The following is a 14230-nucleotide window of genomic DNA, read 5'->3' on the forward strand; positions in this document are numbered from 1 at the left end:
ACTATGCTACACTGGCTCTCAGACACAATCAGTTTATTCCAGCATTAATTTCAGTATATTTGCCATTTTTGTACTATCCACATTACCTTACTCAGTGAGAAGTAAATGTCTCTTTGACAGCATTGGTTTGAATGTACCCTTAGATTAAATATCTACAATATTTCTGTATTAGTGTACTGGAGGTGAAGTTGCGGTCAGGCCAGGAGAATGCTAGAGTCAGAAGATTTTGATAGGGTTGAAAAATGGAAGCAAGACAACATATATGAAGTCTGAAAAGGCTGTATTAGGACCAAGATGCAAGTGCTTGTGAACTGGTGGTAGTTAGAATAACCAGTAGTAGTAAACAGTAAACACAGGTTGCAAGCAGTGATGCAACAATTTCTGGTGTACAGGTATGTTACCTAGGAGTTGCCACCCTGAGCTAATTATGAATCTATAGATTGCCCATTTTGCTCCAGGACACATAACAAGATAACTATCCTGGCAAGAACATGATCTGTAAAATATTCAGACTGGAGTCCAAATGTTCTTGATGGTTTATTTCTTTATCAGGACAATGTGTTTGGATTGCACTGCAGTGAATGCAAAACTGGAACCTTTGCTCTCCATGCTAGTAATCCATTGGGATGTATTCCATGCTTCTGTTTCGGGATGACAGATTTTTGTTCAGAAGTAGAAGATCATGTGAGACTTCCGGTTAGTAAAGCAAATTTGCCTACTATGTCTATTTTTCTGTTCTGTTTCACTCTCGTTTTGTCGCAGTTCTGGCCACAAACAGCTTGACCTCATTTTACTGGGCCAAATGATAAAGCCTTTTATATACAACCACCAGTTAATTAACTGGTGTTGAGCCATAGTTGTCAAGAAACTCACTTTGTTTCTTGTTTCCATCAATCATTTTGAATTAGGCTTTTGGCCTGGCTAAGATATAGTTATTGCCCTCTTTCTTTATCCCCCCCCTTTGATCTTGGAGAGAGACCGTTTTTCTTTGAAGACTGAGCTTGGCTGGCACTGCAGGTTCTTGACCCGATAAGAGAGCCTGTCTTTGGAGGTTCTAAATTTTCAAGAATGGAACTTTAGGGAGGCCAACTTTGGCATTCCAGCTAATTAGCCCCTGGCCTTCAGAGAGTGGAGTGATGAGCTCTTCCCTTGTACCTGTGAGAGCCTGGTTACTGCAGAACCCCTCTAATAATAATGACATACTTTGTAAATCACTCTGAGTGGGCGTTAAGTTGTCCTGAAGGGCGGTATATAAATCAAATGTTGTTGTTGTTATAGGTTTGGTCCATTTTGATTGGGCAATTTGTTTTTGTTTGCTGTGTGCAGCTTGCTTTTAAAAAGCGTCTTTTCATTTGGTTTGTTCCTTTTCCCTTGTGTCCGCTCTCCCTTGAAGAAGCAACTTTTTGTCTTAAACACTGCGCTATAGTTGGGGTCTTATAGCTAACATCTCTTTGATTTTGTATCTTGGATTTGGGGCATGTCTTCTTGAAGCCTTGCTGAATTTTGCTATCTGCCCAAAGGTAACATCTGGAATAAGTTTAAGGATTTTTAGTGTATACTAGTCTAATTATTTAGACTTTGTTATATTGATTCTCCTGTTGCACTCTTCTATACTCTTTGCACTTTTAAAATACATTGTATTAGCTATATTTTGTTTGGAATCATTTGTGTGACTGCTTCAATCTGAATCCAGTATCTTGGCCAATTTGTCATATGCTACCCAGTTAACGTGTTTCTGGGCGCCTACCTCACAAGGGTGACTTCTGTTTGCTTAGTGGCCAGAGGGCTTGAGGCTTGCCTCTTGGTCTCCAGCTGTGGGCTAATTAGAGAGGCTGGTGGCAGCTGCTGCCTTGGAAAGTGAGGACTCACTTCCCATTTTTGTATTTTTGTTTTGTCACCACTGGGGAACTAGGACGGCTCTTCTGGGGGATCCTGGATGGGGCCGCCCTCCTTTCTCGTACTGTAGTAACCTAGAGCCATAGCACTGATCTTACTGTTCTACCACACCTTTTATGAGGATTGTGCATAGAGGCTCCTCTCACTTTTCTCCTAACATACCCTTACCATTTTCCCCATCTCAGACACTGAGTTGCAGGCAAGCATAAAAGAGGACAGAAAACTGAGCACCAAAGGACAACATCCACTGAAATGAACTAATGTTATTCTTACATAGGACTATAACATACTTTATAAAATTGCTCCCAAATGTTATCCACAAGGAAGTAATTTAAAATATTGCTAAAGTTGAAAAAGATAAAATATGTGTTGCACTTTATAATGTGAGATGTCTTACTTTGGTATTGCAGATAACACTAACTCCAGAGCAGGATGTTTTATATGTAGTCTCTCAAAGTAACCTCACTGGAACCAATGAAGGTATATTTTTCCAGTTTCCTGATATTTTAATGGATGCCACAACAGTCCGGCAACACTTGAATGCAGAGCCATTTTATTGGAAGTTGCTGGATCAGTTCCAAGGAAACCAGGTATACATATGAAATACGATTATAGTTATTTTTTCTGTATTCTCTAGAGAATAGTCAAGCATTTAGGTTAAGAGACTTGCTGCCTTCTGAAACCCAAAGGCAAATGAAAGTATATCTAGAAAAATAAGCATTCCTAATTTAATAGTCACATTAATTTACTTCATATGTCTGTAGTATATGTGCTAAAAGCTAAGATGTTTTTAAGATGCTTTATATTGCTGTCTTTTATAATTAAATAGTAGATTTGAGTCTGCTTGCATAATATTAAATTAGAACAAGCAGGGAACCACAAGGACTTGTGGGGATAACTTCATTTCCCCTGTACCCCTTCCCCACACTATCTCCTCTTTCTCGCCTCCTGGCAGTTCCCCTTCTCTACTTTTTTTCCCTTCTTCCCACTCTCTAACCAACCTTTCTTTTATTTGTTCCCCAGCCTTTCTCTTTATTATTTATTTACTTCATTTATACTCCACCTTTCTTCCCAAAGCTTACATAAGTCTCTTCTCCATTTTATTCTCACAACCGTGTGAAGTAGATTAAGCTGAGAGAGAGTGACTTGCCCAAAGGCACCCCGGAAGTTTCCATGACCAAGCAGAGATTTCAACCTGAGTCTTCCAAATGTTAGTCTAATACTCTAATCATTAAACCACACTAGACCTCAGCTTTCCTTCTTTTCCTCCCCTTGAATGCTCCCCTTGAATGCTTGTTGTTTTCTTGTTTTTATTGATTTTAAACTGTTCACCGCTCAGAGCCCCTGGGGATGGGCGGTATATAAATTGAAATATAAATATAAATAAATAAAATAAATAAACCTTGTTGAGATTGCCTAGCAACCCCAACAATGACCACTGCAGAGGGCATTTGTTTCTTAAAGGTACAGGTTCTGCTTCTGTTATTTTAGAGTTTTTTAACTACCCTATGAATTTTTTTTTGAGCTTTCTGATTTTTTTAAGTTTGTAGAAAGATCTGTCTTGTTTGTTCATTGCCCTAGCCTCTGGATTTAAGTAACCACAGATGAATCCATGTTGAGAATTAGATATATTATCAAGCATAGAACCTGCAAAACTTGCAGTTGATGCATCTCATTTTTATTTCCCCCCACTATTTTTTCTTTCTGTTCCGTGAAAGACCCCATACCCTTTTCCTTGCTTCCTTCTCTCTTTCACACCCACCAGCCAACCTATCTTCTATTCCCCTCCCCCGCACTCTTCAGCTTACCCTCCTTCCCTCTACCTGGCAGCCCTGTAAGGTAAGTTAAGCTGAGAATGTATAACTGGTCCCGAGTTGCCCAGTTATCTTCCATGGCAGAGTGGTGATTCAAACCTGGGTTTTCCAGACCCTAGTCTGAAACTCTAAGCACTACCACTACACTGTACTGGTTTTTGTGGAGTGGCTGCTATTAAACAGTAGCAAGTAGCCAGTCTTGGGTGAGTCATGGAAGTTGAATGACAGCAAGTTGCTTAGTGGTTGCTGCAGGGCCAAGCTCTGATGAGTCTTCCCTTAAATGCCAAAACAGTCTGGAAAAACTATCCCTTTTTACTGAGAGAAACCAGGGCATGAAGGCTGGCAGTTCTGTTGTGGTTACCTAGCAATGGTCACTGATAACGTTAGTTTTTTAAAGCTACAGGTGTTGCTTCTATTATTCTCTCCCCCCCCCCTATAATTTTTTAAAGATTCCATATTTTTCTAGGGTATTTTTTCAGGTTTGTAGAAATATCTGTTAATGGCTACAGTCCCTAGGTTTAATAAGTACCTACAGATTTGCCCATATTGCGAATTGTTTAAATAGAGAATTATTAAATATTAAAATATTATTAATTATTAAATATTAAATATTATTAATTATTAAATATTAAAATAGAGAAACAAGGAACTATATATTATCCTGGAAAGTCATGTTTTTCCTGCAGAAAAACTATGTTGCAAATTATTTTACTTTCATTTAGCAATCCCTATTGAAGAACTCTTAATTACCTTATTTAGGAAATCACATGATCAAGAAATTGATCAGAACAAAGGCAAAGTCTGGAAATCAATTTTCAGAGGGAATGGAGGAAAATACAGCCTTGCTGAATTACAGCAAAGCCCCTTCTGATCTAGGTTTTAGTGAAATTCTTAAAAGAAATAAAGTATAATGAACAAATCAGGTTTGGCAAATAAATGTAATATTTAATCATCCAAACAGCTCATGGCCTATGGTGGAAAACTGAAATATGCAGTGGCTTTTTATGCTTTGGATGGCACTGGAACATCAAACCTTGAACCACAAGTCTTGATGAAGGGGGGTTTCAGCAGTAAACAGGTCATCTATGTGGATGTTCCGGCTCCAGGAAATGGTATAAAACAAAAAGAAGAAATACTAATGGTGGAGGTAAGACAAACTGTATCAGTTAGGTGTAGAACAGCAAATATATTAGTTTCTTTGTTTCTGTAAAACTTGGAACATACTGACCGTTTGTATCTGAACTGTTCACTGCAGGGGTATCCAACATGGTACCTCGATGGGTGCCATGATACCTGTTGTCACCATCCTTGGTGCCCACTGAGAGTTTTTAGAAAGTGGGTGAGACCAGGTAGAGCTTTTTGAGCTTCTGATGGTTATGGTATAGTGCTGGCAGTGGTTTTATGTCTAGTACTTTATCTGTGCAACTAGCAGATAGAAAACAAAATAGAGAGGGACTTCCATCTGACTAAACAAGATAGGGCAGCATGCCTAAAGGTGCTTAATGTACCTAAGTGTAATTTCTAAAAACAGCATGCTCAGAGTGCAGGGAAAGTCAACATGAGAGTGGAAGTGTCTTCATCTTCTTCTGCTTTGGAAAGAACAGAAGTGCCCTCTTGTTCTTTTCCATCATTTCTATTGCATTCCAAGAGCAGGTGTGATATTATACTATAGCAGAGAGAGGAAGAAAAGAATACATTATGGTTGGAGTAGAAGGATAAGACGTCCTCTCTCACAACCCCTTCTCCTCTACTCCAAGCTGGTTAATAACATTATAGCAAAGTATAGTTGAGCCCTTGAGTAGCTTGAACAGTCCAGATCTTCTGGTCTAGGAAACTGACCATCATGCATTTAAGAAACTTTTTTTCCACTATGAGGAGCAGTAAACCAAGACAGTACTATTAAATAAGCTTGTGTTTTTTATTTGTAAACTTATTTATATTGCTTTTCCCTTTAGAATGTCTGGAAATATTTTAATTCAGTGTCATCTGAATCAGTCTCACGTTCTGATTTCATGTCAATACTTAGCAATGTTGAGTATATCCTTATCAAAGCATCATATGGTCGAGGATTAAGGCAAAGCAGGTAAAAAGTTATGTTTACTTTGTTTAGGAACTTGTAAAGTTTTTGAAATGTGTTAAAAAGAATGTTAATTTAGTATAGATGGGACCCAGAGGCTTAGCTCCAGCAATGAATTTCTATGAACAGAAATTGTTGCTGTCTGTGTAGCATTTTCTCTCCTTCCTCTTCACACTGCCCCCTATATGCTCCTTGAAACGTTGTTCCTGGGAGAAACAGGACTCATAGGAAACGCATGGAGGTAGTGTCTGCAGTGGGAAAGGGGAATCAGCTAAAATTGTACTCCCTCCCCCTGAAATCCTCCATGGGATCCAGTCCAAAGAAATGGACCCCTGAAAAGGCATGCCTGAAAGTCAGGGAACCTTCCAGATCAGCCTTCAGTGCAGCAAGAATACCTGTATTTGGAAATGGAAATCAGTAAAGCTCCCATGTATGTGAAAGAGCCCTTGTGTCTGAGTGGAATTTTCTTTCGTATCTACCTTAGAATCTTTGCTAGGAAATTGGAAGCTATATTAGAAGAATGCTAAAATCCTGGAGTAGAGAATGGCATTTGCTTAGTAATCCAGATATGGACATTACTAAGCATTTTAGAGATCATCAGGAAATTGGTACTTTCAGAGTTCACATATATGGGAAAGTTGACTGAAATATGTAGCCTATGTCACATGCTTTCAGGATAATCTAGACCATCTTGAAATTTCATGACTTTATCACTGATTTAGAAACACAAAGCCTAAACTTTGTAGTTGAAATCTGCGGTATGGTATGGTTAGTGCAGGTTTAGCTAGAGATGGTCACAAATGGATGGAGATTGCAGAAGCAATCTTTGACCCCTTTCTTTCTCTTTCCCCCTGCATACTCTGGAAAAGTGCTCCTGAAGGTAAGAGATTTGGGGAATAGTAGGGGATTCAGTATGGGCAGTTGCAGTGTGAAAGGGGAATCAACAGAAATGTCTGCGTTATTCTCATGTGAATGGGGATTTTTTTTTAATTCCCCCATTCCCACAGTCTACTGCACTTCTTCTCATGCTGTTCCCATCCTGTACAAGCAGCTTGTGTGTGTGGGGGGGGGGGTGAGAATGGAGCAGGGGCTCATGATTGTCCAGATATGACCCATATAGCCTTAGCCTAAATCTTTGGATAAGGCAGCCCATCCATTTGAAAATAAACAGCGTTGCAGTTTTGGGCCACTTCTGTTTTATTAATGTACATCTTTGTTTAATGTAACTATCTTGTAGAATCTCAAATGTTTCCATGGAAATTGCTGTGAAAGCTGATGAAATGACTTTAGCTAAGGAAACAGCTCACTTTGTTGAGAAATGCTTGTGCCCCACAGGTTATGCAGGACTCTCATGTCAGGTATGTTAGTTCCCTTTCCGTAAAGGTTTTAATTCTGTCAAAAGATCTTATAGTTGCTGTATTTTTTTTAAAAAAACATTCAAGTATTTCTTAGCTTGTTTCTGTCTTTTTCTTTATCTAGGACTGTGCACCAGGGTACTACAGGGAAAAATATGATGACAAAATGTCAAAAATATCCCCCTTGCTGATCCCACCTTGTGTACCATGCCAGTGCAACAACCATAGTGAGACCTGTGATCCAGAAACAGGAGAGTGTTTGGTGTGTACACCCACCGCTACTCGTTTCATCTTGCTACGGTCCGGGGGTGATGGTTTCAGAAATCCTGGACAGTAAAAGATTATGCAAATTCAGTTCCCCACCCCACCCCACCCTTAAAATGGAGCAGTGAAGGAATATCTGAAATTTTGACTTTATTCACTGATAGTAAAAATTTGCTCTAAGGCAGCTGTATACTTATCAGATTGGTGGTGGAGAGTGCCGTCAAATCATAGCTAACTTTTTAAAAAAAATCAGACCTGACTTACGGCAACCCTGGGTGGCGTTTTCATGACAAGAGACTAAAAGAGATGGTTTGCCATTGCCTGGTCTTTGAAGGTCTCATATCCAGTTCCGAGATCTGATAAGATCAGGTTTGTCTGTGCTATCCACGTCAGGGCATTTATTAGATTATTATTAGATTAATTTGGGGAGTTTATCCGCTATAAAGTTTTGATTTGAGATTTTAAGAGTACATAGATTAACAGCTAATAGAGTTGCTTTTCATTGCCTTGAAGAAATTCACACCTGATACTGTTTCTTCAGAAGCCAGAGCTAACTGGTGCTGCAATCCAGAATATCTTTGGCAAGAGGGGAAAACACCTACTTCCTCCCTAATTTCTTTTTTCATAGGGACAAAGGCATTCCATTGATTAGGCTGAAAGAGATTCAGAGTTTTCAACATTTTGCCAACTGCAGAAGTTGGATATTCAGTTTTGGTGACAGCTAATGTTGTGAAACAGTTTAAAAAGTATCTTTAAGCAGGAATATATCTTATATATATAGATATAGATATATAGATATAGATATAGATATAGATATAGATATAGATATAGATATAGATATAGATATCTTTAAAAAGGAATATATAACTCAAATAAAGAAGACTCGGCAATATTAGTGCTTGTGAAAAGGTGTTCAGCAGATGGGCAAGGCACATCTCTTGGCTGTCCATGGTATACTTGAATAATAAGGGCCATATATGTTTATTGGTTGGATAGTATTTATTTTAAATAAAAGTCCCCCCCCCTTTTAAATCATGTCTGACTTTCTGCCTACTAGGGTTGCAGAGATAACACAGCTGGTGATCACTGCAGTGTTTGTGCCACAGGCTATTACGGCAAAGTGACGGGATCTGTCAATGATTGTTCTCTGTGTGCTTGCCCAAGAATTAGCCCTGGGAGGTATCTAAAAATTATTAACTTTGAAGTCTTTAATAATTACTATTGTTAAACTTGTTGTTGCTCAGCATTAATGGGGGCTGTTCCACTACACCTGTATTTCTAAGGGTTTCATAATTTATCTATTTAAAGAATTTCTCTGTTATTAGTCTTTATGTGGGTAATTTAAATAGTAATGTGTAAAATGGTGAAATATCTAAACACCAGGATCATTCCAGAGACTGTTTGTTGTGAATTGTACCTATATACAACTAAAGGCCAACTCATCCAGTCTTCAGGTGGGGCTGCTCCCTGCATAAAACTTCCTACACCTAAGAAACTAGCATGTCTGAGGTTAGAGGCCAGCTCAGCCTATTTCCTTATATGTCAGCTTTAGGTGTGAAGGGGATTTTTCCATGGGAATGCAGGAATTATATCTAATTCTGTTTCATTTTTTTGTTTAAGTTTTAGTCCAACATGCGTTATGAAGGAATTTAATGATTTCCAGTGCAATGCTTGTATCACTGGTTACGAAGGTCAATACTGTGAAAGGTGAGATACCTAGACACACCAGGAGTTTTGCAACAACTGTCATTGTGATTTGAGCTCTGAATCGTTTCCACACATTGAAAAAATGAATGAAGTAAGGAGCCACTTTGTGATGTGGAAGGATAGTAACTTTTTATTGGAGCATTTCAGAACACTTAATGGTTACGCATGCTTACTTGGAAATAAACTCCATTGAATTCAGTGAGACTTCTGTAACATGTTATTGTGTTGCCTGATACTGCAGCCAGTTTTTGAAATGGGTATTTACTGGCCACTCAGAAAATCTTTTATCAGGTCTATACTGCTTCATTGCTAATGTATAGCCACTTGCTTCATTTCTAATACAAAGCTTGTTGAATACATTTTTTCTCCTGTGATTTCTCAAATTCCTTTCCAGTATCTATAGACTACAGTATAGGATTGTTGGTGTCAGTCAGCTGTGTAATGCCAAATGCATGCAGTGGTGGAGAGGGTGGTAAAGACAGATTGGTGGTGCTGTTGGGACCAAGGTCTTTGGCCTAGAACCCAGTTATACCTGGCCCCAAGACTGAGCCTTCAAGAAACGTCTCTTGTTTTTCTGCAGGTGTTCTCTGGGTTACTATGGAAATCCTGAGGGACCAGATGGTAACTGTCAGCCATGTCAGTGCAATCTAAATGGTTCTGTCCATAACAATTGTAATCGTATCTCTGGACAGTGTATCTGTAAGCATGGTGTAAAAGGACAACTATGTGATGAATGTGAAGCAAGGCACATTCTTGTGGAAAACGAATGCGTTTGTAAGTGCAAATTTTTAATATCATTTAGTTTTTAAAAGCATTTTACAAGATGGGGGTACAAGTACTGTTATCTGCTGCTGGTCTTCTATCATAGCTTATTCATATAGTCAATCTAATTTTATAATGAATTTTTAGTATTCTATATATTTTAATACTGCAAATGTCCAAAATTTAGTTACGAACGTGGCATATAGATATATAATAAATTGGTACAATTTACTGCCTTACTGATCATGGGAAGTAAGGTCCACTGGAATCTATAAAACAGCTGGATTTTTATCCAGTAGCTCCTTAGAGACCAACAAGATTTTCAAGGTATAAGATTTTGAGAGTCAGAGCTCCCTTCTTCAGATATTTTTTACAAAAAGCATGATATTATGTATATATTTTATGTGGATGTTCTTTTGATTTAAAATGGGCTTTTTTGGTGAGGGTCGTTCTTTTATGAGTTAATATAACCAAGTGTCTTGTGGTACTTTATAGACTAACGCAACGGGTTCTAGAAAAGGGAGGGTGGGCAGGTGGGCATTCCCTCCTCCGCCATCACTGATCCCAGATGGATGAAGATGGGGGGGTGGTATTGTCACATCCTCTGTGCCAGATCCCGGCCAGGTGAATGGGGGGCGGGCATTGTCACTAGCTCTGCTCCTGATACCAACTGAGTGAAGGTGGGGGGCAAGCATTGCCACCTGCTCCATTCCTGAACCCACTTGGGTGATGGCGGAGAGAGGGTATTGCCACCTGCTGCACTCCTGATCTCAGCCTGGTAACAGAGGGAGCGGACAATGCCACCTGCTTTGTTCCTGATCTGAGCTGAGTGAAGAGGGGATGGGCATTTCCACCTGCTCTGCTCCTGATCCCAGCTGGGTGATTGCGGGGAATGGGCATTACCACCTACTCCACTCCTGATCCCAGCTGGGTGAAGGCCGAGAGTGGGTATTTCCCCCTGCTCTGTGCCTGATCCCATCTGGGTAAAGGGTGGGTGGGCAGTGCCACCTGCTCTGCGCCTGATCCCAGCTGTGTGAATGTGGCAGGCAGGCGTTGTCACCTGCTCTGCTCCTGATCCCAGCTTGGTGAAGGGGGGGGCGGGCATTGCCACCTGCTCAACTTCTGATCACAGCTGAGTGAATGAGGGGAGTGGACATTGCCACCTACTCCCCTCTTGATCCCAGCTGGCTGAAAGGCAGGCAGGCATTGCCACCTGCTCCGCTCCTGATCCCAGCTGGGTGAAGGCGGGGGGGCAGGCATTGCAACATACTTTGCTCCTCATCAGGCAGTGGGCAGGCAACATCTGCTTTGTTCCTGATCCCAACTGACTGAAGGTGGAGGGCGGCATTGTCATCTGCTCTGCTCCTGATCCCAGCTGGATGAAAGGCAGGGAATAGACATTGCCACCAGCTCCGCTCCTGATCTCAGCTGGGTGAAGGCAGGGGCAGGCATTGCCAACTGCTCTGCTCTGGATCCTAGCTGGGTGAAGGTAAGGGGCAGGCATTGCCGCCTTCTCCGTGCCTGTTTTTGGCCTGGGCTTTCCGCTGCGGCAAGCTCTGGAGGTCTGGCTGTCGCATCTGGGCTTCCCTCCACAGCAGCACTGTTAGGAGGCACACCAGGGTAGGAAGTGAGTTGTCTTGAGTACGCTTAGCCTTTTATAAATACAAAATAGCTACTGCGAGAGCATGGAGTGCTCTCAAGTCATAGCTAACTTATGGCAATCCCTTATGACATTTTCATGGCAAGAGACTAACAGAGAACTGCATGAGCATAGTCAACCACTAAATATCAGGGAGTGAAGTTATGCATAACTCAAATAGTAACCGTTCAACATTTCAGATGGAAGCTATGTTTAAATGGATACCTTTCGAACATATGTTGAAACTGTTTTCTTGCATACACACAGAGTAAGAGCCAAACAATTGTGGTGGCAGTTGTTTCTTAAGCAGTTTTTAAAAACTGCACAGCCAATCAGATCTCGAATGGCCCTGCTGGGCAAAATCCCACCTGGCCCTTCCCACTTTCTAAAAATAAATAGTGGGTCCCAGGAAATCTGTCAGTGGGCACTATGGCACCCTCAGACACCACACTGGGGACCCCTGACCAAGACTATGTCAGTAGTTCTAACTAGGTGAGACTATATAATGGCAGGTCTAGAGGAGATAAACTTTCTCAGTATCCCTTTTCCAGAGAATAGTTCTACAGAATGAGCAGCGCAGAAGAAGGTACTCAAAGGAACTACCTTATTTCCATAGAAATAATTATTTTATGGTTGAAATAGCACATGAACTTGAAACTCATTAGCTATTTTACCTTGTGAATAAATTTGTGTGTGTGTGTGTGTGTGGAGGGGGTACTTCAAGATCATATCTGCCCTTGTTTTTATGCAGTCTTTCACCCACCCTCTCCTTTTTTTCCTTACTGTTATTTGTAGGCCTTTTACATATGCATATTTATCTTTTTTTAACTACACTTTTTCTCATACTGTTGTTTTCAAATGGTTTCTTCAGCTTGTGATGATGCCTGCACAGGTTTGTTGTTAAATGATTTGGATAATTTCAACAAAGCCATGTTTCTGGTCAACCTCAGTGATGCTGTCATAGCACCCTATGGTCTGCTATCTGATTTGGAAAATGCAACTGAACACTTAAAGGTATGTAAGAACAGTAAGAAATAATTTGAAATATATTTAGTCTTTTGTGACAAAACTGGATCAAGACATTAATAGCTGTGTTTAATTGCTACATTTAAAGTAATTTGCTATTTTAGTCCTGTAGGTAAAGATAAAGCTTGCCCAAGTCTTTTCTGGCCCAAGCCTTGGTTAAGTTTCATCATTTCTTCTGATTTAACATCCTATTAAAAGATTATGTGAAGTAGCAAATTACAAGGATGGCCCAGTTGAGTGATGCATATATTCTTTGTAGGGGAAAATGTGTTCACTTGATGCGTGTTCTGTTTCCCCATTAGGATAATATGTGCCTCCCCACAGAAGACATGTCTCCCCGCTGCCCCATGTTGAGAACACGGGGAGAGGAAAATGCATGAACCATTAAAGCCTTCTCTTTTACCACCTGTGAAATATGAAAAGTTGTTTGAAGTGTAGTATATTGTTCTGTTTTATGGCCCAGGTATAGTTAATTGTGGTTGAGGACACATTCAGATGTTGCATCAGCATGGGTGGTGGAAAGTGCTTTCAAGTTGCAGCTGAGTTATGGTGACCCTGTAGAGTTTTCAAGGCAAAAGACATTCAGAGGTGGTTTGCCACATACCTTACACGTGCGTTCTCTATTAAGGTCCGTACGTTATGGAATGGCCTACATGAAGAGGTCAGGAAATCTCCCATTCTCCTGGCTTTCCACGAATTATGCAAAACTGAATTATTCAAGAGAGCTTTTATCCAGATAGAAGGGCTGTACTGTAAGGAAGTGGTATAAAAAGTGGTGTCAAAAACTCACGAAAGATTCCATGAATTGTTACCTGAAGTGGTCTCCTTGCATAAATATGATTTATTGGGGGGGGGGAGGAATTAGCTAGCAAGGAAGACAACTATGTGAGAGGCAGTAACTGGAATCAAATCACCTGTGTCTATGGGGTCCCAATCCCAATAAGCCAAGCGAGTCTGGTGCTTCAAATCAATCAGTAACTTTTATTAAAGAACAGAGCTTTATGCACATACACACCAATTACTGGGGGAAAATAACCACGCACACACAGAGAGAGAGAGTCCTAGGAAATATAGCTAGAGGCGTGGGAATAGAGCAAGAGGGAGTAATTATATCTACCTATCCTGGAGAAGGGGTCCAGTCCGTAGGAGAGAAGCTTCAAACGTCCCTCGTCATCAGCCCAGAGAGGTGTGGAACAGCGCTTGTGGATCCAGGAAAGCGAGCAAGCGTGAACAAAGAGAGACTTAGGGAAAGTGACCCTAAGGGAGAAACCAGGAAGCTTGCACAATTTGAATAGGGCCAGGACCCTACCTTTATAGGTAAAATGTGCCCTAAGGCAGAGGAGAGTTCTCCTGGCAGTTAGGACAAAGAGTCTAATGGTCGGTTCCTGGGTGTAACAAAGGATTCGAGTACTTTGATTGATGGTTGTCAGGGTGCATGCCAGCAGATGCAAAACTAGTTCCAGCACTGCACAAAAGGGACGGTTTTCCTGATGAAGTACGGGAGCCAGGTTAAGTGTTTTTAGGGAGGGGATACAATGTGCCAGGAATGACTGTACATGCTTATGAATGCCAATTGATTAATTCCTCAATCACGGATAGGAAATCTCATCAGAGGAAGAGGGACAGGAATGTGTTACATGGGGGTGACTCAGCGAGACCTTTATTGCTCTGGACCTTCCGGAGCATGGGT

The 14230-nt window shown here is 40.7% G+C and overlaps 1 protein-coding gene across 1 annotated transcript in view; it reads left to right on the forward strand.

Moving 5' to 3' along the window:
- The window catches only part of LAMA1 (laminin subunit alpha 1), a gene marked incomplete at its 5' end in the record, with an annotated part of 132054 nt that overhangs the window by 52286 nt on the left and 65538 nt on the right, over nt 1-14230 (forward strand). Inside the window, 10 exons of the mRNA XM_054985784.1 lie at nt 553-696; nt 2307-2486; nt 4672-4857; nt 5666-5793; nt 7025-7145; nt 7267-7404; nt 8464-8585; nt 9027-9113; nt 9694-9887; nt 12386-12528. Coding sequence (XP_054841759.1) covers nt 553-696; nt 2307-2486; nt 4672-4857; nt 5666-5793; nt 7025-7145; nt 7267-7404; nt 8464-8585; nt 9027-9113; nt 9694-9887; nt 12386-12528 — 1443 coding nt within the window. The remainder of the gene's footprint in view (nt 1-552; nt 697-2306; nt 2487-4671; nt 4858-5665; nt 5794-7024; nt 7146-7266; nt 7405-8463; nt 8586-9026; nt 9114-9693; nt 9888-12385; nt 12529-14230) is intronic.

Source organism: Eublepharis macularius, chromosome 7 (genome assembly GCF_028583425.1).
Source record: "Eublepharis macularius isolate TG4126 chromosome 7, MPM_Emac_v1.0, whole genome shotgun sequence".
Lineage (NCBI taxonomy): Eukaryota > Metazoa > Chordata > Lepidosauria > Squamata > Eublepharidae > Eublepharis > Eublepharis macularius.